Source organism: Monodelphis domestica, chromosome 4 (genome assembly GCF_027887165.1).
Source record: "Monodelphis domestica isolate mMonDom1 chromosome 4, mMonDom1.pri, whole genome shotgun sequence".
Classification (NCBI taxonomy): Eukaryota; Metazoa; Chordata; class Mammalia; order Didelphimorphia; family Didelphidae; genus Monodelphis; species Monodelphis domestica.
This window is the reverse complement of record NC_077230.1, coordinates 168,651,555-168,674,949: the sequence shown is the minus strand read 5'-3', so window position 1 is coordinate 168,674,949 and position 23,395 is coordinate 168,651,555. Positions and strand designations below refer to the sequence as shown.

The 23,395-nt window shown below is 34.0% G+C and overlaps 1 protein-coding gene across 1 annotated transcript in view; it reads left to right on the top strand.

Moving 5' to 3' along the window:
* FAP (fibroblast activation protein alpha) overlaps positions 1–23,395 on the top strand; it is a 90,750-nt gene that overhangs the window by 26,395 nt on the left and 40,960 nt on the right. Inside the window, exons 7-12 of the mRNA XM_007494270.3 lie at positions 5,474–5,546; positions 6,331–6,451; positions 8,176–8,330; positions 12,104–12,207; positions 15,148–15,283; positions 16,796–16,840. Of these exons, the coding sequence (XP_007494332.1) occupies positions 5,474–5,546; positions 6,331–6,451; positions 8,176–8,330; positions 12,104–12,207; positions 15,148–15,283; positions 16,796–16,840 (634 nt within the window). The remainder of the gene's footprint in view (positions 1–5,473; positions 5,547–6,330; positions 6,452–8,175; positions 8,331–12,103; positions 12,208–15,147; positions 15,284–16,795; positions 16,841–23,395) is intronic.

Sequence of the window (23,395 nt, the reverse complement as noted above, 5' to 3'; positions counted from 1 at the left end):
TAATGAATTGGACCCAACAAATCCTTGTATAATTCTTGTAGCAGACATTCAAAGCCTTCATTAACTAGGTCCTGTGCATAGATGAGGAGCCTCAAGATGCTAAAAGGGCACTTACTCTCAAAGTCCAGCTAAGTGCTCCTTTTATGGGGTATAGGACTTGACAAGGACTCCAGGAAAGGAGAAAAGATGTCAGTTACCCCTCTGGCAAAAATTCCCAATATTTGCAGCTCACTACCCTTTTAGTAGAAGGGATTTGCTGTTCAAGGGGAGAATCAACTTCCAGTGTAGAGTATTTTCCTTAGACCCACATAGTAAGTACTCTAGCTTTACTAAGATACACATAGTTAGTAAATAACCTTTCTAAAATCTAATTAAATGAAGATAATGATCATTGGGAAGAACAGATAAGAAGAGTTTGTGAGCAACAGGATGAGATATGCTGATCCCTCAGGGTTATGCTTAGAAAACTGAGGGGAGAAGTTGTCAGTCAGCTCGGAGGACCCAGTTCCCCAAATTAAGTGGGAGTCTGAATTTTCCCTAGTTTTGATTGTTTTTGCATCAGTTCATTAAAAAGTTTTCCTATATTTCTCTGCATGCATTAAATTAAATGTTTCTTATAGCAAAGAGATATTCTATTTCATTTCTTTTTTTCCCATAACCTGTTTATTCATTACAATCAATTACACATCTAAATTGAAAAACTTTTTTTAAAACTTCAGTATTTTCCTGATGGTGCTACATGACTATGATTCATGGAACATCACAAGAAATAGAAATAGTCAGAACTGCAGAGATCTATGGTAGACATAAATAGAATTCAAAGGATCCTATCAAAATGACTTAATAGTTGACACGTGGCATAAATGGTATCATCCAGTAAATCCATGATCTTCTGAAGAAGGTCAGTTGTAGGAGGCAGCTGGGTGGCTCAGTGGATTGAGATCCAGACCTAGAGACAGGAGGTCCTGGATTCAAATCTGCCCTCAGAAACTTCCCAGCTGTGTGACTGGGCAAGACACTTTTAATCCCCATTGCCTAACCCTTACCACTCAATATTAATTTTAAGACAGAATCTAAAAGTTAAAAAAAAATTTTAAGACCAGTTGTATGAAAAGAGAAGGAAAAGAGATACCTTAAGTATTGTAATGGTATATACACAGTAGGATAAGGAAAGTTACTTGATCTTTGATTTCATTAGAATAGTGAACTCCTACATAAGGAAACTCTTCTATTATAAATCAGTACCCTTTTGCAATGTGTATTCCTAGGCATTTGTCCCCAAATATAAAGTTAAATAACATTGATGACGGTCTCCAGTATAATGAGTGGATACTTAATGGGAAGACATAGCTAAGAATCTCGTGTGAAGAACAGGGAGGTAAGGGTTGCTATCAACCTCATTAGAGGGAGTACCCATAGCTGTGAAATATTGATCCATTTAAGTATTGCAATAGTATTGTTCACCTATTTTTAGAGATCCTGAAAATAATCACAATGATCTAATGCCTTAACGATGAGGATTTATTTTTACCACATAATCTAAATCTCATTGGCTATTATTTACTCATTTTATCTCTTTGTATGTGTATAGTCATTTATATAATATGTATATTTGAAGACTCATTAAGCTGCTCTGAAATCTCCTTATCTTAGCAATAAATAAATCAATACATTCTATGTAGGAAATCCTATGATAAGAACTGGAAGGGGGGAACAAATAACATCTGAGAATTTACAATATGTCACATGACAAAAAATAAACAGCCTCTCTCAAAGAGGTCTTTTCAAACTTTGAGTCATTCTCACTGTTGCCTCTGTATCATATCTAAATTTTCCACATTGTGCTTTACTAATAGAATTAAAAATTAAATTCATATTTCAAGTAAATAGAAGGAAGATTGGTCCATGGTTCCGGCACGCCATAAATCTCAGTATCATGCTTAATTTTTAACTACTTAATAGTAAATTCAGTCAAAATTATTTCTCCTCAAAACCAAATTAATGGATCATCTTGACATCTTTAATTAAAATCTAATTAATATGTGAGTGACTCAAATAATCCTGGAAAAACAAAGATGACTCAATTCATCTAACATAGGAAAGGAATCATGAAATGATGTCCATTATCCTAAAATAATACAAATAAAAGACATCATAAATGAATCTTTACTGAGCTCAAAAGATGTCATCCCCAATTGGAAGAGACCTGAGAGTTTAAATATCAACATTTTCAAAAAGGTCTATGTGTATAATTGTATAGACTACCCTTCAATGTTTGGAAAAATAAGGAAGTGCCATAAAATTTCATAAAAGACTAATGAGCAGGCCCTTAAAAGATGTGGAAAGTGAGCAAAGTCTGTCTTCAGGACCCAATTGTCTGCCTTATTATACACAGTACTCCTAGTCAACATTCTCCTCTCATAAATATCCATGATACTCATGTTGAACTTTCCATCTTATGGAAAGGCTTTAGCCTTTCCTAATGCATTGTTGATGGAGATATGAGGTTGTTTAACTGTTCTGAAAAGTAATTTGGAATTATGTGAAGAAGGTGGCTAAAATGTCATGTTTTTATATTCTCACTTTAATATTTATTTTTTCCTCAATTACATAAAAAATGTTTAACCTTTATTTTTGGAAAATTTCAACCAAATTCTCACCATCCTTCCCTGCCTCTCTCTTTCCTCTGGGTGGCAAGCATTCTGATGTAGATTTTACATGTGCAATAGTGTAAAATGTCTTTCCATATTACTCCTTTTGTGAAAGAGGACTCAAATAAAATAAGAAATTTATTTTGAAGAAATAAAGTGAAATACAGTATGTTTCAGTCTGCATTCCGACTCCATCAGTTCTTCCTCTGAGGCAGATGGCATTTTTCATCATGAGTCCTTGAGGATTTTCTTGGATCATTGTTTTGCTAGGAATAGCTAAGTCATTCATAAATATTCATCATATAATATTTCTGTTACTGTGTACAATGTTCTCCTGGTTCTGCTCACTTCACTTTGCATCAATTAATTTGGTCTTTCCAGGCTTTTCTGAAGTCATGCTTCTCATAATTTCTTATAGCACACTGGTATTCCATTACAATCATATACCACAACTTTTTCAGTCATTCCCAAATTGATGGACATCTCCTCAGTTTCCAATTCTTTGCCACCGCAAAAAGAGCAACTATAAATAAAACACTCATAATTTTTTTTACCTAGAGGTTCCACTGCTAGGCATATAATCCTAAAGAATTCAATGAGAAATCATATACCATGATATTTATAACAGGACCTTATATGTACCAAAGATGTAGAAACAAAGTCTGTGTTCATTAGTTATCGGTCATGAATGTAATGGAATCCTAATAGAAATTACAAATTCTGAGAAGTAAGGGAAAATTTACATGAATTGATATAAAGTGATGCAAGACTGGGAAACTAATAAACATGACTACAAATAATGTAAATGAGACGATCAACAATAAAACAATTGAAATAGAACATAGTCAAATTGTAATAACCATGAGAAATAGGAGAAGGCACCTCCCCTATTTTGCAGAAGTGGAAGGGACTATTTGGTATGGAATACTGCATATAATCTAAAATTTTTGATAGATTGGTTAGTTTTTCTGATTATTGTTCTTTCATTCTGAAAAAGTTTTTCATTATAAGGAAATTCTAGAAAATGTAGGTGATATTCAAACTCCCTACAATGCACAATAAGTGCAATGTCACCACAAATACCAGCTTTCCTTCAATGCTCCTTGGATCCCTGCTCCCAGGTCACTCTCTCAACATACCAATGGACCAAGATTTCCCCATATTCACATAAGCCTGGTAAATGATACCTGTCTACCTCCTGAGTTTCTGGGACACAACTATATCATTCCTTTAACCTTCTCCCTAAAGAAGCAAAAAAATCATACTTTGTGAAAAACAAAAAGTATCAAAAATTGAGGGTGGTTCAGTGGAGAGAGAGCCAGGCCTAGAGAAGAGAAGTTCTGGGTTCAAGCCTGACTTGAAACACTTTCTAGCTATATGACCCTGAACAAGTCACTTAACCAACTTTGCCTAGCCTCCCTGTTCAGTCTCAGAACCAATACATGGTATTGATTCTAAGATAGAAGGTAAAAGATTTTTTTAAGTCAGATTTTATTTTTTTTAAGTATTTTCTCCATTCCTAAGGAAGCCCAAGTTTTATACAAATTAATCTAATAAACAAATTCAACCTATGGTGTTAATGACAGCTAGTGGATTGCTCTTTTTTAGATAATATTTTCATTTTTTAATTAATATTTGCATTTTCATTAAGTTTTTCAGATTCTTAATTCAAAGGGAATGAGCTAATTGAGATCTTCAGGTACAATAATAGGATTAGTTTGGTGAGGAGAGTAGAGGTTGAAGTAGAGGTTGACATGACGGGCCATGTTATTGGTGAAGGGAAATCACAGTGAGGATGCTCCTTCTACTGGACAAATGAACACCAGTTATGCAATCAATTGTCCTAGAGACTTTCCTGGAACTCAGATAGGCTATATAAATTGGCCAAAGTCACACAGCTAGCATATAGCAGAAGAGGAACTTTTAGATTCTTCATAAGGATAGTTTTCTATCCATTACTTGACTCTGCCTCTGAGCCTGGCAAAATTCTACTTTGGCTCCCCATCAGACTAGCCCAAATGCACCCATTGCTACTATATTCATGAATGATAAATGGAAAGAATTATGATAACCAGCAGACATCTCCCTGTTTTCTCACTCATTAAGTGAACTTTTCTTTTGAGAAGCAAAGCTTCTCTGGAGAAGTTCCAATAAAAACCAGTGAACTTGTATTCCCCAAATAGCATCATGACTTCAATCCTGAAATTGAGTTTTTTTGGTTCATAAAATGAAAGTTTCCCTTGGGTGGAGGCCTTTGTAATATGAAGGCACTTTGCCAAAAATGAAAACTGGTTTTCAATTTAGCCAGAAATCAACTGTTCTTTTTTTTATTGATTTAAGGCAAACTCTTGCACACATTTTCAAATAGCACGTATGTTTTTTTAACAATGTGAATTGCATCTTAGCTCAAAGAAATTAGAATCATGAAGAGGAATTTTTGTTCCATTATTATTTTACAAATCTTAGTCACGTACAGACATACATCACCCCTGAAATTATTTCCAAATGTCTTTTGTTAAATGTCCTTTATTTCTGTCTGAAAAAGTGGTTTACACTATTTTATAGAAAGTCAGAACCTTAAAAGGACCTTATAAGCCATCAAGTCCAGTCACCATATTTTATAGGTGGTATTGCTGAGGTCCCAAAATGTAAAAAGATATGCTCAAAATCACCTAGCTAATTAGAGTCAAAGCAAGAACTTTGGTCCAGAACTTGTGACTTCATCAAGTTTACATTTAGTTTTTTTCTCATTTTGGTTTGCTCTATTTTTATAAATAAATATATTATTCATTGGCTAATAAATGTGTTTATTTTCTCTCTAGAGATTTTACAAGAGAAAATGAACTTCCTCATCCAATTCAGTATTTATGTTGGTCACCTGTTGGAAGTAAATTGGTTAGTAATTGCCGATTATACAAAATAATTTTTACTGTTTGATCCAGTAAAAATATATAGCTTAAGTTGGTATTTATTTAATTTACTCCCCAGGGAAAAAATACATTTCAGCATTTACTGGATACCTACTATGTGCAAGATACACTATTGGACACTAAGTAAAAAGACAAAAAAATCAATAGGCTCTAACCTCAAGAAAGATATTATGTTCTCTCAGATAATATTAATTTATAATTTCTTTTGTTTTTTAAGAACAGTTTTTTCAAGATATTTTTCAAGATAAATTAAAGTTCACCTGAAATGTTAATAAAACCTCAGGCTCATGATTACACATTCAAAAACTTCATCTTTTGAAAAATGAGTTTTTAAAAGATATATCAATAAAAGTTTTTCATCACTTTCTTACATTAAATGCAGAAATCAGTAGACCCAACCATGTCGAGAATGTTTAATCAGACATTTTGTAGATTATTCATGCATAGATATCTTTATATCATACTTTAATAGGAAAAAAGTATTTTTACAATTCTCAGAATTGTTAGCTAATGAGAGAACATAATATAATATTAAGGGTTTGAAATAAACTTTTTCCACAAAAAATTATAGTTTAACCCATTGGGAAATACCTTAGGGAGGGTCTACATTAAGTTAATATTTCCTATGTGAATTCCTTTGCATATAAACCAATAGGAACAGTTTAAGAAATTATACATTTTAGGGAAAAAAAGCCAATTTCATTTTTTCTTGCAGTTATACTTAATAATAAACTCATATTCTTCTCTAGGCATATGTCTACCAAAACAATATCTATTTGAAACAAACCCCAAGAGACCCACCTATTCAAATAACATCTACTGGGAAAGAAAACCAGATTTTTAATGGAATTCCTGATTGGGTCTATGAAGGTAAGCTAGTGTAAATATTGTGGTGGTTTTTGTTTTACCTCTTATTTTAAAATAAATATTTTATTTTAAATTTTAAAATAAGGTCAGTAGGACTGGGTTGGTTCTTGACTAAGTTGGCATCAGGTAATATACGGAATCAGAGGTAATTAGTTTACACGTGGTAAGAGAGGCAATCTGGCATGATGACTTAGAGGGCAACGTTGGAATGATCTGAGGTTCAAGTCCCTCTGCTGACTTGGAAGACATTTGACCTGTCTTTGGCTCCAAGCAATTCTCTAAAACTATAAATTGCAAAGAAGTTGCTGATCCACAAGGAAGAGAGGATTTCCTCATTGGGAGTTTCCTACACCAATGTAATCAAAGGTCCAGGTCAAAACTCAGACTTTTAGATCTTTGAGCCTATGCTAGATTTCCTACTCTTAACATCAAAGCAGAAAGTCACTTTTATTACTATCATCAACATAGGAGGAGATTATTTACATTACAAAGTGAATTTGGTTTATACATTTTTCAAGTGTTTATATTGAGAAAACATTTCCTGTTTCCTCCAAAAATGGAAAGGAGCAAACCTCTTTTTGCATCAGTTTTCTCATGTATAAAATAGCCATAATAACATCAACAGTACTTACTTTCCAAAGAGGTCATGAGGATCTTGCAAAAGCATAAGAAGCATTTTGCAATTCTTAAAAGTACTGTGTGAATGACAACTACTTCTATAACTGAAATATTATCATTATTATTATCTGTCTAGATCAATCAAGCAACCAATCAATAAACATTTATTAAGTGCCTACTATGTGGCAGGGATTGTGTTAAGTACTGCATCCTTAAGTGGAAATCTGTACTTGGTCCTCATACGTTCTGCCCTCACTTCCAGGATAAATGCTTCCAAAAGAGGCATTTACATCAAGAAAATTGTCATGAAATCTGAGTTTCGAATCATAGAATTAGAGTATCTCAAGTTTGAAAGAGTCTTGTAGAAATATAATGAAGACCAGCTCTTTCCTGTGTAAGAAATCCATCTAAAACTATTGCTGTTGAAAGAAAGCTTACAAAGCAATTCCACAACCTCCATTGGGAGCCCATTCTTACCACTTTCACTGAGGCCTCACATTCCAGTGTAAGCCTGTTTCCCTCCGTTCTGGCTTCAGGAGAACTGTTAAAACTAGGAACTGTGCCCACGGAGATGTCATTGCTGCTGAAGTTGATTTGCTATTAATAAAGAGAAAGTTTCTGGTTTTGGTATGGCATAATAGAGTAGCATCTCTGACATTTATTAGCCAAGTGACTTTGGATAAGATAACAAGCTCTCTGAGCCCCTGCCATCTCATATTTTTAAATGAGCATAAATAATACCTATAGTAGCTACTTCATAGTGTGGTTGTGAGGCTCAAACCAGATAATGAAAGCAAGGCATTTTGGAACCTTTAAAGCACTATATAATAGTCATCTAAAATAATCAATATTATTATCTGATTATTAATTATTTTATAGATTATTAATTGATACTTATTGACCATAATTGGATTAAAGTTTCGACACGGAATGCAAGAATAAAATATTCTAGTTTGCCACAAGTATTTTTGAAATTACTGAACCTGTTTTATGTAGTATGTCATTCTGATAAGAGAATCTTTTAGTCAACAAAGAACTTTGAAATTGTCTGTGATTATTTTGAAAAGTAAATTATAATGGTAATTAATATAGAGGTACTTATTTTTCAGAGGAAATGCTTGCTATAAAATATGCTCTCTGGTGGTCTCCAAATGGAAGGTTTTTAGCATATGCAGAATTTAATGATACAGATATACCAGTTATTGCATATTCTTATTATGGTGATGAACAGTATCCTAGAACAATAAATATTCCTTATCCAAAGGTATGTGGAATGCTTTTCTTCCTTTGGTGTAAACATGAACAATAATAACCATGAAACAGAGGTGGGATCAACACGTTTGGAAAACCGTTTGTCCTTATATGCTATAAAAGCAATGGTGTGTTCTTTGTTTAAACGTCTATTATTTTGGACATCTGGGTGTGCTACATGAGGTTGTCTTTACAACATGCATCTTGGGAAAGCATATGGTCTAAGTTATTGAGGGGAAACAGCTATATTTCATTTTGGTCCTTTTCAACTCTCAAGCTCATAATGCAAAGTCCCATTTTTTTTCACCTCTTCTTCAAGTGTCTTACAAATGTGAATTGGAGAGGGAAGCATAACTGCTGAGCTTCATTGATTCTTCTCAGGCAGGCACTAGCTAAACTCTCTAGCTAGAGGGACATATGTGCTGCCTGATACAGTGCTACAGACCCTAGGAGCATCAGTTTCTTCATCTTTGAAGTGTGTGTTGGGGATTGGAGAAAGTAGAGAGAGCTAAATAATCTCAGAGTTTTTCCATCTTAAAACTTCTCTGATTCAATTATTCTTGTTTTGATGGCCCATATCCCTATCCTCTGAGAAGAATATTCAGTAGAGAGTCTAATAGACCCATATATAACTGGGAATTTTTGAGCTCAGGACAACCACTATTAACCAAACCTAAGGAAAGAGCCATGAAAGACACCTTCAGTTGAGGGGGCACATATCACAGGGTAAGAATTCAGAGACACTGGGACACTGGTGGGAGATAAGTGGATTGAGAGAAAGGGAAGTAATTTTTCTTAAAGATAATTTTTAAATTTAAATTTGAAATTTAAAAATTAAAAGTAAAAAAAGTAAATTTCCTTAAAGGGTAGCTGGGTGGTGCAGTGCAGACATCTTCCTGAATTCAAATCTGGCCTCAGATACTTACTAGCTGTGTGATCCCAGGCAAATAAATTAATCTTGTTTGCCTCAATTTCCTCATTTATAAAATGAGCTGGAGAAGGAAATGCCAAACCACACCAGTATCTTTGCCAAAGAAAACCTCAAATGAGGACATGAAGATGACTGAACAAGAAAAATTTCCTTGACTGCAGATCTGACCACATGACTCCCCTAGTTATTAACTCTGATGCCTCCACGAAACCTGTAGGATCAAATAGAAACTCCTTCATTTAGCTTTTTATGACTTATACCACCTAAACTAACATGCTCTTTCCAGGTTCTTTGACCATTTCTCCCCTTTATTTACTGTCTGTTCCAGTCAAAGTGGTCTTATCTCTGTTCCTCATGCTCAACTTTCCAGTTCTTATCTGGGTGCCTTTGCAGCGTCTGTCCTCCATGTCTGGAATATTCTCCCATCTGACTTCTGACTTATACAATCTCTCATCTTCTGGATTAATCCTTTTCCAATTCCCTAATGCCTAGTGCCCAGCTTCCCAAAGTACCTTGTATTTAATAGCTTTGGATTTATTAACTTTGTTTTTATATGTGTACTTGTTGTCTCTTCCATTAGAAAGTAAACTCAGTGTCAATATGGATGACACCTAGCTTAGTGCTAATCACAGTCTCATCCCATCTTGTTTGCTAATTTTTATTATAGATCTAGAACTGAAAAGGATTGTAGAGGTCAGGTGGTCTGATTCTCCTCATTTGATACATGAGCAAACTAAAGGCCATAAAGTTTAAGTGAATTGCCCAAGATCACACAGGTGGTAAGTGGAAGAGCTTTGATCTGAATTCAAGTCCAGTGATGCCAGTTTGGGCACTGTTCCAGACACTGTGCTATGCTGTTTTCCTATGGGTTGATTGTTTCTACACTACTGAAGTACTACAAATGCTGACAATGGCCTTTAAATTTGGCAGCCTGGACAAAGCCCTCGGTACACTACCTTCATGCTGAAGACCTGAGCTCCTCAGAGACTTCATATTTTTCTTTTACAAGGAATCTAAAAAAGGGAATTCAAAATGCAATTTCTCATTGGACATAAAGCTTAACTATGTACTTGAGCGAGTGGCACTTACTACATAAGACTACATGAAAACACCGCCACCATGGGGTCAAATGCCCTACTCTGGACTGTCCTGGATTTAAAAATATTTTTAATTAAAAAATTTAGGCTACAATGTACCTGAGTGAAAACAGTAGCAAAAATAATTTTTAGAAAATCTTTTCTCCCTGAATCTTATGTGGATTTGTTCTGAGCAAGTAATTGAAACATAATGAAGTTGAAGAGGTGCTAATAGTTTTGTGAAATGATGTCAGCTAGGAACTGTGTGCCTAGATTGGGGAGTGTCTGAGAGTAGGTGTAGAGATCCAGGATGGGAGGCTGGAAACTAATGGTGCCTTCAGGGGATGGAATATGGAAGCACATGTGGCTTCGGGTGACATCAGGAAGGGTTGAAAAAGCTGAGACAGCAGGAGCAGATCAGGGAAGCTGAGTTCTGCCAAGAAAAAAGGAGGGACTGAAGTCGAAGAAAAAATTGGGACTCAAATAAGGACCTGGTTTCCCTGTGGGTGAAGAGTTCTGAGAGAAGTTCAAATTCAGAAGTGAAGCAGGGGAAAGGGTGGACTTGTAAAAAAGGTTGACTTGATCCAAAGGATTGAGGGGTGGAAAGATTTAGCCGACCTGGTCCTGAATCCTAAATCCTGAAACAGGCTGAGCAATGTTTGAAACCAATTCAAGCCAAATTGTATAATGTGAGACTTTATATTTGAAGTTTATTGGATTCAAATATGTTTTTTCCCTCCAAGATTCCCTCTAACTATGGTAGAATAATTTGAAGACTTGAAAAAATGTCTGTGTATGAAGAGTAGTGGGCACTGTTAGGGAAGGACACAGCAGGAGGGGTAAAAGGAAAAATTTGTGTATCCTGGGGCTATCCCATTTTCTTTTGCTGAAATTATTATACTTTGAATTTTATTTAGGAGGAGTTCACACTTCTTTTTTGGGAAGCTGGAGCCTAGGCTCTGTAAGCCTGTGCTAACATATTAAAAGTAGAAGACAATCAAATTACCATTACCACAATTTTCTTTTCAATCTACCAACATTTATTAAGCATTTACCATGTGCCAGGCACTAGACTAGACACTAAGGATACCAAGACAAAGCAGTTCCTATCCTCAATGAGTTTACCTTCTCTTGAAGAAAAGCATCTATATGTAAGCATATGCCTCTCAAAAGCACATACGAAATAAAATCTTCCTGAATATTTTGTTTGGAGGCAAATCTCCCCAACTCCAAAGAACTGTAGCAACAGTGGAACCAACCAGATAGTCTTCTGTCTGATAACTGGCCTGAGCTGAATTTCATCACACAAACTGTGTCCTTATTCCTGTCTCTCCCGTACAAAACTTCCATCTTTCTCCTCAGTCCTTGAGGATAAATACTCTCTTTTACAAGTAAATATAAATAATAATAGTCAGTGTGAAATAGAATCTCTGGTAGGAAGCGATCTTCTATAGCAATACACAAAGAGAATCTTCCTTCCTTATTTTCCCCCAAAATGGAGTTTAAGCATGAAAGTATCCAAAAACCAAAGTTAAGCACCCCAAGTGTCATCTCTGTATACACTTTTTGGATTATAACATTCCTCATAGGCCTACAAATAAAATGTAAATGAAGTGTGTTGGGCAGGGGGTTTGGGAGTGGGGTAAGAAGGTAGAGTTATAATGATGATATTCTAACAATGGCATGTTTCACTTTTGCTATTCTATTGTAACATTCCTGGTATCCTTAAACACTAGTGAAAACTATAATTTTATAAACTGTAATTTGTTGTCTTGGCAGGCTGGAGCTAAAAATCCTCTTGTTAGGATATTTATTATTGATACCACTTACCCTGGATATGTAGGTCCCAGAGAAGTACCAGTTCCAGCTATGATTTCATCGAGGTACTGTATTCTTGGATTCCTCTTACTTTTATTGAAATTATCGAACTTTGCATTTTGTTGAGAGTTTCATTCCTCATTTTTGAAAGTCATAATCTATGGTTTGTCATCTATTTTAATGCATGTAGGAGATAACCAAATCTCTATAACCATAAGCATCTTTTCAAACAATCAGTCAATGATGTTTATTTAACGCTTATGATGTACTAGGAACTGTCCCATGCCTAACACAGTTTCAATTCTACAAGTAGAGGATACAACACAAACATATATATGTGTGTATATATATATATATGTATATGCGTGTGTGTATAATTATACTTTTTATTTTATTTAGGATACATAGTATATGCATACACACATATTATACAAAAGAAGTTACAAAATGTTCCCATGGCACAACTCTGAATTAATCCCCTTTCCCCAAACTTATACTTGTTGGTTGGGTTAGGGAGGAAGAACAATTCCAAGTTCATGGGTTTCCCTTCAAAAACTATAGTTCAGGAGCCCCTAATGGTATGTTTATTATTAGTAGTCAGTCATAGGACAGCTAAAATGTAAACATTTGCTTATTGACATTCCACGAACAGTAGTAACAAAACATTCTATCCCCAAACTTAAGAGTTTGTTCGTCCACAGCTACACACAGCATTAGTGGGAAGAGTGTACACATACAAAATTATACTGGCTTAGAGTTTCAGACATGAGGAAAACACAAGACCTCAGCCACTGATACCTTTGATACTGCAGAGCCCCTATATTTTTATTTTCTTTTGGTTCTCTTCATACAATTCCCCTTTGAGTAAAAAATTTCTAATGAATGGGATACTCATTTAGGCTCCTTTGGTCTGCTCCTTACTCTGGACACAGTGTCTCCTGTTGGGTGAGTAGGTTCTTCTCAAGATAGAGGGGGACCCGTCCCCCATCCCACTCTGAACAGCTGAATTCTTCTTTCATAAATGGCAATCTCTCTTTACTTTTTTTAACCTTTACTTTCTGTCTTAGAATCAATATCCAGCATTGGTTCCAAGACTGAAGAACAATAAGGACTAGGCAATGGGGGTTGACTTGCCCAGGATCCTATAGCCAAGAAGTATCTGAGAACATATTTGAACCCAGGACCTTGTGTCTCCAGGCTTGGGTCTCTATCCACTGAGTCCCCTAACTGCCCCAGCTGGCTCTTTTCTTGAAGACAAGGGCTCACAGTTCTCATATCTGTCTTTTGCTTGAACTGACTGCTGCTAGATTTCCTGGAGAGCAGATTTTGCTTTTTTAAAGGGTTACAAGAGCTGTGGCTGAATCTTTAGCCACCCAATGTGCTCTATTTGAATCATTTGAAGAGCTAATATCTTTATTTAAGACCTTACTACCTAAATTATCTCTGATTATGTGCTCCTAAAAACTAGCAAGGGCTTAGGGGAAATAAAATTCATCAGCGGTTATCAGATCCACTTTCCTCTCAATCCCTATCATTCCACACTACATAAATATTTTGTGAGAGACAGTATAAAATAGTGGGTAGAAGGTTGGTATTGGAATCAAGAGATCATGTTCAAACTTTACCTCAGACCCATACTAATTAGATGGCAGTCAGGAGGTTCATAGATAGAGTGCTGGACCTTGAATCAGAAAGAACTGAGTTTAAAACTTTCAAGATACTAATTGGATAAAATAAGATAATATTTGTAAATTGCTTTGCAAGCCTAAAAGTATTATATATGTTAGAAATTATTATTTATTATGTGACCATAGGCAAATCCCTTAACTTCTAATTGCTACAAGCAACTATCCAAAAATATAACTTTCAGAAAACTTGATAATCTATGTCAGTGGGCATAATTTTTATCCCAGGAATTCTCCACAGGCAGGAAATTACAGGTCTAAATAAAAAGAAATAAATAAAAAGACTGTGTACTTATATGATGATGCCATATAAAATAGTCCTTAATTGCTAATTATTTATTAATTAGCCACAGGTCATCAAACATAACCATCTTATAGAACAAATCAAAAGATCACTAAATTAAGAGATAAGATACCAGGATTCCAGGCCTGGTTCTGCCACAAACCAGTTACATGATCTTGAGCAAATCAAAAATTCTGTTAGCCTCAGTTTATTCATCTATAAAATAACAATTATACTAGATGATTTCTATGATCCTTCTGTTTCCATTATTTTATGATTCTTCATATTAGTTTTCTCTATCATTATATCTAAACACAATGCAGTTGTAGTATAGTTATTCAACTCAAAACAATTGAAAAGTAAAATTTGAAAATTTCAAATTGAAACATTTGAAAAAACTCAAAAGATGAGAAAACTGAAAAGATCTATAACTGAAAGAGAAGTTAGAGGTCATTGGTATAATCTTCTTCTTTTACAGGTGAGTTGAAAAAAAGGACTTTAAGGGAAAACTGACTTTCCCAAACTACATAAGCAGTAAATTGTGTGTGGAAAGAGTCAGTCATTTTTCAGTTGAGCCTGAATTTTTGTGACCCTATTTGAAGCCTTCTTGGCAATGGTTTGTTATTTCTTCCTTCAGCTCATTTTACAGATGAGGAAACTGAGGCAAACAGAGTAAAGTGATTTGCTCAGGGTCACACAGCTATTAATTGTCTGAGGCCAAATTTGAACTCAGTAAGATGCATCTAACTTCAAGCTTCAACCCAGGTGATCATGTAGTAAATGCCAAGTAAGAATTTGATTTCAAGTCCTCTTACTGGAGAGCTATTTCTCTTTCTAATTTCCCATAATAACTCTAAGATTCCTTTTATCTTTAAGTTTATGATCCTTTGATCTCCTTATGTCCAATAAATATTCCTTAACATTGTCTTTTTCAAATAGCTATACCAAAAATAATTATTATATCATCCAACGATTATAACTGTGGTATCATAGTCTGTACCAATTAAGGGTAACTATCCATTTTGTTTTATTTACAGTGACTATTATTTTAGTTGGATCACATGGGTAACAGATGAACGTGTATGTTTGCAATGGCTAAAACGGGTACAGAATGTTTCTGTGTTGTCTATATGTGACTTCGGAGAATATACACAAAATTGGGACTGTCCAAAGGTATCAGAATTATTGTTGTATTTTCTTCAAATGGATATGCAAAACCAGAGATTTCTATAGCTAATGTTTATTATAAGATTAATTTTAATGCTATGATTACTTGACTGTAAAAAACTCTTGGTTTATAGATTCACTGTTTTCTGAAATAATATATAACACAAGTACATAGCTATACCTATTTTAACTTCTATATATTAAGCTAAAATTGAATGTATATACATATATAAATAGAATTTAGAAAGGTAATGAATGAAAGCACAATATATATTTGGACAATAAGGAATCTGAAACTGAATTAGGGATGTGAATGAAATTTTAGACAAGAAGATTGGAAGAATAAAAGACAAAGTAAATTAGGGTTAGGTAAGAAAGATGCAGAGAATCCTCTTTGACAAATACATGACAATGAAAAAGAAGATTGGAGAGGAGATGACATGAAATGGTTTATAAGTTTGAAGAGAAATAACTTACAAAATAACAAAGTAAAAATGATCAATAAACTGAATTATTTTATCAGAAGACATTAAATTACAGGTAAATTTCAGCCAGTTGACAAAAAATCTTAAACATTAATTTACTTTTCCATTTTATATTCTTTCTATTACTAAAGTATATTTACTATATGACATTATTTCACTAGAATGAAAGCCTTAAGCCTATGTACCAATACCTAGTGTTGTGTGTGCCTCCTGATCTATGTAGAAATGCTCTACTTTTACCATCCTACCCCGTAGAATCTATAGTCTTTGAGTGTTTCCTGAATCAAGACTTTCTGTGACTTTTGCCTATCATATGGCTGTTATGTGCCACAAGCAGAAACTGAACTCATCTTCTGATTCCAGTGCTAGTCCTCTTGCCCTTTGTCCTTATTCCTTCTTGTCCTTTATCCACTGCACCATATTGCCTCTTTCAAACACATGTACTAAAAATGTAAAAACATAAGATATAGTCTTTAAATAGAAATTTTGATGTATATAGTTCAAGGAATCTTTCATTTGAAGAAATGTTTCATTAGGCCAAGTGGAATCAACTTTTACAAAATAAGAAAAAAAGTCAACTTTTGAATCAAAGTAAATAATGTAATTTCAGATAGAAAACAGTGCATATTTGTCCTGGGAAAAGTTATCAAAAACAATGTAAAATATTTTCAGTTCCTCCAAAAGTCAAAATAACTCAAGTAAAAAAATAATCATTTATTTTGTCTGCAAGATACTTTAATATTTTTCCCTTAAGTTTTCTAGAAGCTTTTTTAACTTACTCTTAAGTGAGATGCAAAATAGAAAGACATAACATTTAGTTAAGTAAGACCTAACATTTCAAATCTAAGTGTGCCCCAAAAGATTATTTTTAATTGTTCAATTGGACCATCCCCAAATTCTTATTGGAAGTAAGTTGCCCAGTACAGTGCCTTACACATGGTCAATGAAACTGATTTACTTTCCTTTTTTAAGAATGTTCAATCTGGTGATCTTCCTCATAATGAAATCTTTTATGTCTTCTTTTATTATTCAGATCCGGCAGCACATAGAAGAAAGCAGAACCGGATGGGCTGGTGGAGTATGGTTTTGCTCTTTACCTTAATATTTTCATGAAATTTGACAGATACTCAGCTATCAAAGGAATTTTTGAAATGTATCCAAACTGGCACTACTTGTTGTCATAGACACATTTAAAGGTAAAAAGCACAAAGGAAGTGATTCCTTAAGTAATTTTGTGCCAGATAATTTGAAAAGTACATTTTTAGGGTCTATATTTTGGGGACTGTATTAAAAATAACAAAGCTACCTCATGCCCTAAGCTTAATTCCTTCACCTGGACATGCAATTCTAAACTCTTCTTCCTGGACCCACCTAAATTTTTTTTTAAACAGATAGAAATCAACAGAAATGAAACATTGTGAAATCCCTGGTATTCATCAGACATCTGAGATGTTTTTTTTAAAAAATAGTTTTGAGTTAACAATAAGATATAAATGAGCAAATAGGATTTTTATGTATGTGGTTGGATAGGCTTTATAGATCATAATTCTTTATTGAGAAAGTCTTTAAAATAGTTCTTTCTGTATTAAATTCCTTGTAACCTGGATTGAAAATGATTTTTGTAATGAAGCCCACAAGGAAGGTAGGCATTCTAATATTCATGACTGCTGAAAATTACCTTTTGTATTTATTGTGATCTTTTTAGTCTAGATTCTTTGGGTAGTTTTAGCCCTGTATCTAAGCAGATCCTGGGGAGGAAATTCTATTAGGATCGTCTCAATTGAATCCCATTGGAACTCACCTATACTTGATAAGCAGTACAAGATAGGTTTGGAGATCCCTAAAAAGCAGGACAAAGATGCTATTTGTCCCCACTGAAGTAGGCTTATATTTGTATAATATCTGCATGGGAAGGCTCCTTATCTACCATGTGCACATGTTATGCTCAAATAAAGGAAACTCAACACCCTTATCAGATTAACCGGAGATACATAGATAATGAAGAATTCTACAAATCATTCATAGGTTAAAATGCTTTGTGCAAATGGAAATTTATAATAGACTTAAATTAGAAACAGAGATCTTCCAAAATTAATTGAAAAGTCATTTTCCTAAACATTCAGATTCAAATTTTCCTGTTATTTTACTATTATAAAAGAGTACATCCATATTTATTTGTTCAATTTGTTTATATATTATAAATGATATTTACTAAATTTACACTGCCTGGCAATGAATCCATAGCAAAGTTATTCAGAAAAAAGGAGATTCCATGGGGTTAGCTAGACGGCTCAGTGAATTGAGAGCCAGGTCTAGAGATGAGAGCCCTGGGTTCAAATTCTGACTTCAAACACTTCCAAGCTATGAGACACTGGTCAAATTATTTAACCCTTCTTCCTTGAAGCCAAAATACAGTATTGACTCTAAGACAGAAGGTAAAGCTGTAAAACAAAAAAGAAAAAGGAGATAGCTTTTTGGAATTCATACTTGGATACATTATTACACAAACTCTTGGCTTTAGTCAGAGGATCTGCCTTCAAATCCTGTCTCTGATGTTTACTATTTGTGTGAGATAACACAAGTCACTTATCCTGCCTGGGTTTCAGTTTCCTTATCTGTAAAATGAGTCAGATGGACTAGCTGGACTTTGGATCCCCTCTCTTTTGTTCCTAATGTAACTTTAGGGTGACTTCTGTCTTTGAACCCACAGTGCCAAGCACAATGTTTCACATACTCTTGTGCTTGTCAAATAAAATAGAAAGCACTCAGTATGAGTGACCTTCTCTAAGAGCCTTTAAATACTTGATCAGTCTCAAATGGACTTCCTAAATTTAACAAATGTAAAAAATATACTTCTTAAGTAATCCTGTCAGAAACTCAGAATAAAAGAGTGTCATTCTATTAAAGAGAACAGAGAATAGTGCTATTTTGTATAACATTCTCATTTTTAAAATCTGTCATATGAAGAATGAGTGAAGAAAGAGTTGTCCTGATTGTTGGTTTACTATACACTTGAAATTTTCTTTTCATTTTATTACTTCTATGATTAAGTATATGAATTGTGCCTGTGGATTAGAATAATGAGGTCACAGTATTTAGAGTTGGGGGGGGGGGGACTCTTAAAAATAATCTAGCTCAATCCTCTCATTTTACAGATAATGTGACCTTTTAAAAAAATTGTAGTTTATACATATAAATGAGTGCTGTCCCCTTCAAAGCTTAAAAGGCTGGGAATTCTTGTTACAATTGTATTTGTTGCTAAAAATATTTTGGAACCCCCCTTCTAGAATGTTCTATGTTACATGCATCCAAATTTAAAGTAAGAGTATATCTTGTGTATTTACATCCGGACAATACCTTGCATAATATTGTAGTGCCTTGGACATATTAATTTTATTGAAAGAATGATTAAATTACTAATTTGCCATCAGATATGAAAAGGCAGTGGGATTAATGGAAAGAGGATTGGATTTGGAATTAAGAAAGACTTGAGTTTAAGCTTCCAGGGTAAACCACTTACTTTATTTCAATATCAATTTCTTCTTTTATAAAATGGAGATACTCATCTCAGTAGATCAACCCCCAAAGCATTATCACAAGACTTAACTGAGATAAAGTATGTAAAGGGCTGTTTAGATGGCTACTATTCTTCTTCTGAATATCTTCAGTGGTAACAAATTTCATTCTTTGAGTATGAATTTAATTCTTGGAAACAGCCCTAAGTCATTCTGAGTCAAATCTGGGAAAGATGGTAAATTAAATTAATGCTGAGTAATATAGTATTTTGCCTCCACTCCCAGCCCTGAACCTAATAGTCTGAAAATAAAACAGCCAGCTTGAGGATGATCTACTGACCAGTAGAAATAGTAGGTCAGTCTTTCTAAGAGTGGAAATTATTGCAGAAAATTATTGCAGAAAGTTCATGTGTGCCAGATCCTGTGTCTTACAAAAGCAAGTCCCTAGTTTCTTCCATGTGGGTACCTCCATTTTAAGTGATCTGGAAATGTACCAAACCCTTGTTATACCAAAAATATCTTGAAAAATGGCAAGATTGTTCAAATATGTGTATCCCAAGAAGTCTACTCCAAAGGAGAGATGATTCATTTGAATATACAATTCTTTAGTTTTTCTAAGTTCCCTTTTATGTCATTAGCTCATATTTGTCCCTATTCATAGATCAAAAGGAAGAAAACTAGTGATTACTTATATAAGAAAATTTGAAATATCTTTTTAAGTTTTTGATAATGTTTTTCTTTTTTATATATTTCATTTTTCCAATTACATGTAAAAACAATTTTTAACATTCCTTTATTATAACTTTGTATTCCAAATTCTGTCTCTTCCTTTCTCCCTTCTCCCCTAATTGAGAAGGCAAACAATTTGATACAGGTTATATATGTGTAGTCATGAGCGAAACACATTTCCACATTGGTCATGCTGTAAAAGAAAACAAAGACAAAAATGAAAAATTAAGTAAAAAATAATATGCTTCATAGATCAACAATTTAAGACCATTTATATTTTTAATTCCAAATTCTCATCTTCTTTACCCACTAAGAAGGTAAGAAATGTGATACTTATTATATATACATATGAAATTGTGAAAGCATATTTCTGCATTATCTATTTTCTGAGAGGAAAACAAAGAAAAATAAAGAGGGAAAAAGTGCTTCAACATATCATCTGAATCAGTTCTCTGTCTGGAGGTAGACAGCACTTTTTTTCCTGAATCTTTTCGAGGTATAGTGGCTCACTATATTGATCACAGTTATTAAATCTTTCACAATTGATTATATTTACAATCTTGCTATTATGGTATATGTTGTTCTCCTGGTTCTGCTCACTTCATTTTGGTTTAGTTTACATATATATAAGTAGGTTTTAAATTGGAATTAAGGAACTTTTATAGATTTCAGAAACTTATATTTATTGTTTTAAATAAACATGCAAAGGATCATAGATTTAGACCTGGAGGATCCCTTATAAGTTACCTAGTCTCATACTTTCATTTTATTGAAAACTGAGTTCTAGAAAGAACTTGTCTAGAGAAACATAGAGAATCAGAATAAGCATTCTGACTCAAAATCTAGTATTGATTTTTCTTCCATTATATTGAAAAAGGTACATATATGTCTGTATATGTGTATATTATACTTTCCATATTGCAACTTTCCCCATCACACTTTTGATATATGATGGACACTATAGGCACAAGGAATTAAATGGTAATTATTTGGTAGTTTTGCAGAAACCACAGATAACACATGAAGCCCAGCTGATGACACAGAAGAAGTTTAGAAGTTCATATTTAATCCATAATTTATAATAAGCTACTCTAAACATGCAATAAAAGAAAATTTAAAAAGTCAGATTTCTTTTCTGGTATGAAGGGACAGCCAAAAACCTTTATGCGTGTTTTCCAAACCATAAGGGTACTGAGCCCCTAACCACCACAATGAAGAAGGGATAGCGGTACTATATTTCATAACAATAATCTATTTTCTATTAAATATTTTAATGATCTTAGCTGATATGTCTTTAGGATGCAGCATAAAATTTTAGCATTGGAATGAATTTTAGAGGTGATTGAATATAAAGCCATCATTTTACATGTTATTTTACATTTGAGAGGTGAGAAAATGCCTCAGAGATATTCTTATAGATATATGGTCAGATAGCTATCATAAAATTAAAAACTGAAACTATCTCTTGGTTCTTCTTGAAGGAGCTTTCCACTAATAATAATGATGATGATAATGATAATGATAGCTAGCATTTATGTGGCACTTTAAGGTTGGCAAAGCATTTTTCGAATATTACCTAGTTTTATCTTTACAACTGCTCTAAGACATAGGTACTATTATATTTTACAGAGTAGGAAACTGAGAGAAATAAAGGTTAATGGATTTTCCCAGGTCACACAACTATATTAAGGGTCTGAGTTTGCATTTGAACTCAGATCCTTGGCTCCACTCTGCCATAGAACACTATGTTGTTCAAGATCCCTACTGGTTATTAAAATACCAGTTAATTCAGAGTAGAAGTATCAAACTTATCAACTTATCAAATAAAAGTCTTCTTAGTGTTGTGCTGGAAGCACAAACTCTAACAGCAAAAAACTATTTTATTGCTTTTTTCAATTTTTCAATAGGTTGTTTTATTGTTAGGAGGCAACAGCCTAAAAAAGAGTAGGAGGCTAGGAAAGTTATCTAGAACGGCAACCCTCAACTTTAGAGATGAGTAAGGACTTAAAACATAATGTTTAGATCAGTGAATTATTTTAGGTAATTTAAGCAAAATGCTACCCATCTTATACTTCCAGGAAAGCCTCAAGGTTCAAGCAAAGTTTGTTTCCAAGCTCCTAGATTTGAATGGGCATAGACTGAGGTTAGTCATTAATTAGGTTGAAAGCATCAAGATTTTTATATCTCCTGTTTCTTTCTTTCATTTCTGTCACCTGTAATGCCATGTGTAAGCACTCCTGCTTAGCAAGTAATAAATAAAGGGTCATAAACTTTTACATCCAGATGCACAAGTTATCAAGAAATTTGACCATGACAAATGACTCCATTGAAGGGGGCTGTGTCATCATTTGCTTTGTGTAAGATCTTGATCTGGGTGCTTATCTAGGACACAGGTGTGACTCACTGGGTAGCCACCTTTAATGCAAAACGCATTATGGGCTCCTGCTCTCCAAATGTGAACTCGGAAATATTTCACACTCTCTTTACTGCACCTGAGTTACCTGCTTGGCTAAAATATTGTTTACATAGATGTGTGCACTGGAAAGAGTGAAGAAGATAACACAATCTTTGCTTAACATAAATGCTTTTCTTGTTTTCCTGATTCTTAATTCTTGGCACCAAGCTTTAGGTCATTTTGCATCTGTAGCATTACAAAGTTAGAACAGTACTTATTTTTTGTACCTCCTCAGAGAAATAACTAACTACAAAAAGAACTTTTTCATCATTTTTACCTTCAAAAATCCTGAAATATTTTGAGACCATTTAATATTCAAGTCAAGGGTTTTTTCCTCATTGCTCTCTTTTTCTTTCTTTTTTTTAAGTTTTTGGTCACTCTCTGGAAATAAAAGAGAGGGGTTATATTTGGAAATAAGGGTAATGTAAAAAAGATAGCAATGAATTTTTTAAAAGATTTAGAAGTAAACCATTGGTCTTGATTTTGAAGATGGGGCCAATTTGGAAAGAACCTCTGTTCTTGAAATTGGGGAGTTTCTGTTAGTGGTTACTGATTATAATAAAGTCATAAATAATTTCCTTGATTTGTCTCAGTAGGGAATACATACTGCAAATGAAGAATGACTGTATTAAACAACCTCAATCACATAATGATATGCACAAAACTTCAATACCAGACATTTCTCAGAATATTAAGTAATCTGAACATCATAGGATCCTAGATTTACAGATGGAAAAGGTCTTAAAAGTCACTTCCTTCAACTTTCTAGATGAGCATACTTGAGATTCAGAAAGGTTAAGTGATCTGCCCAAAGCCCCACAGGAAGAAAGGAAATGAGCACTGAGTCCTAGTATGTGCCAGCCCCCATTCTAGTATTACAAATACTATCTCATTTGAGCCTCAGAACAATTCTGTGAAGTAGGTACTATTATTA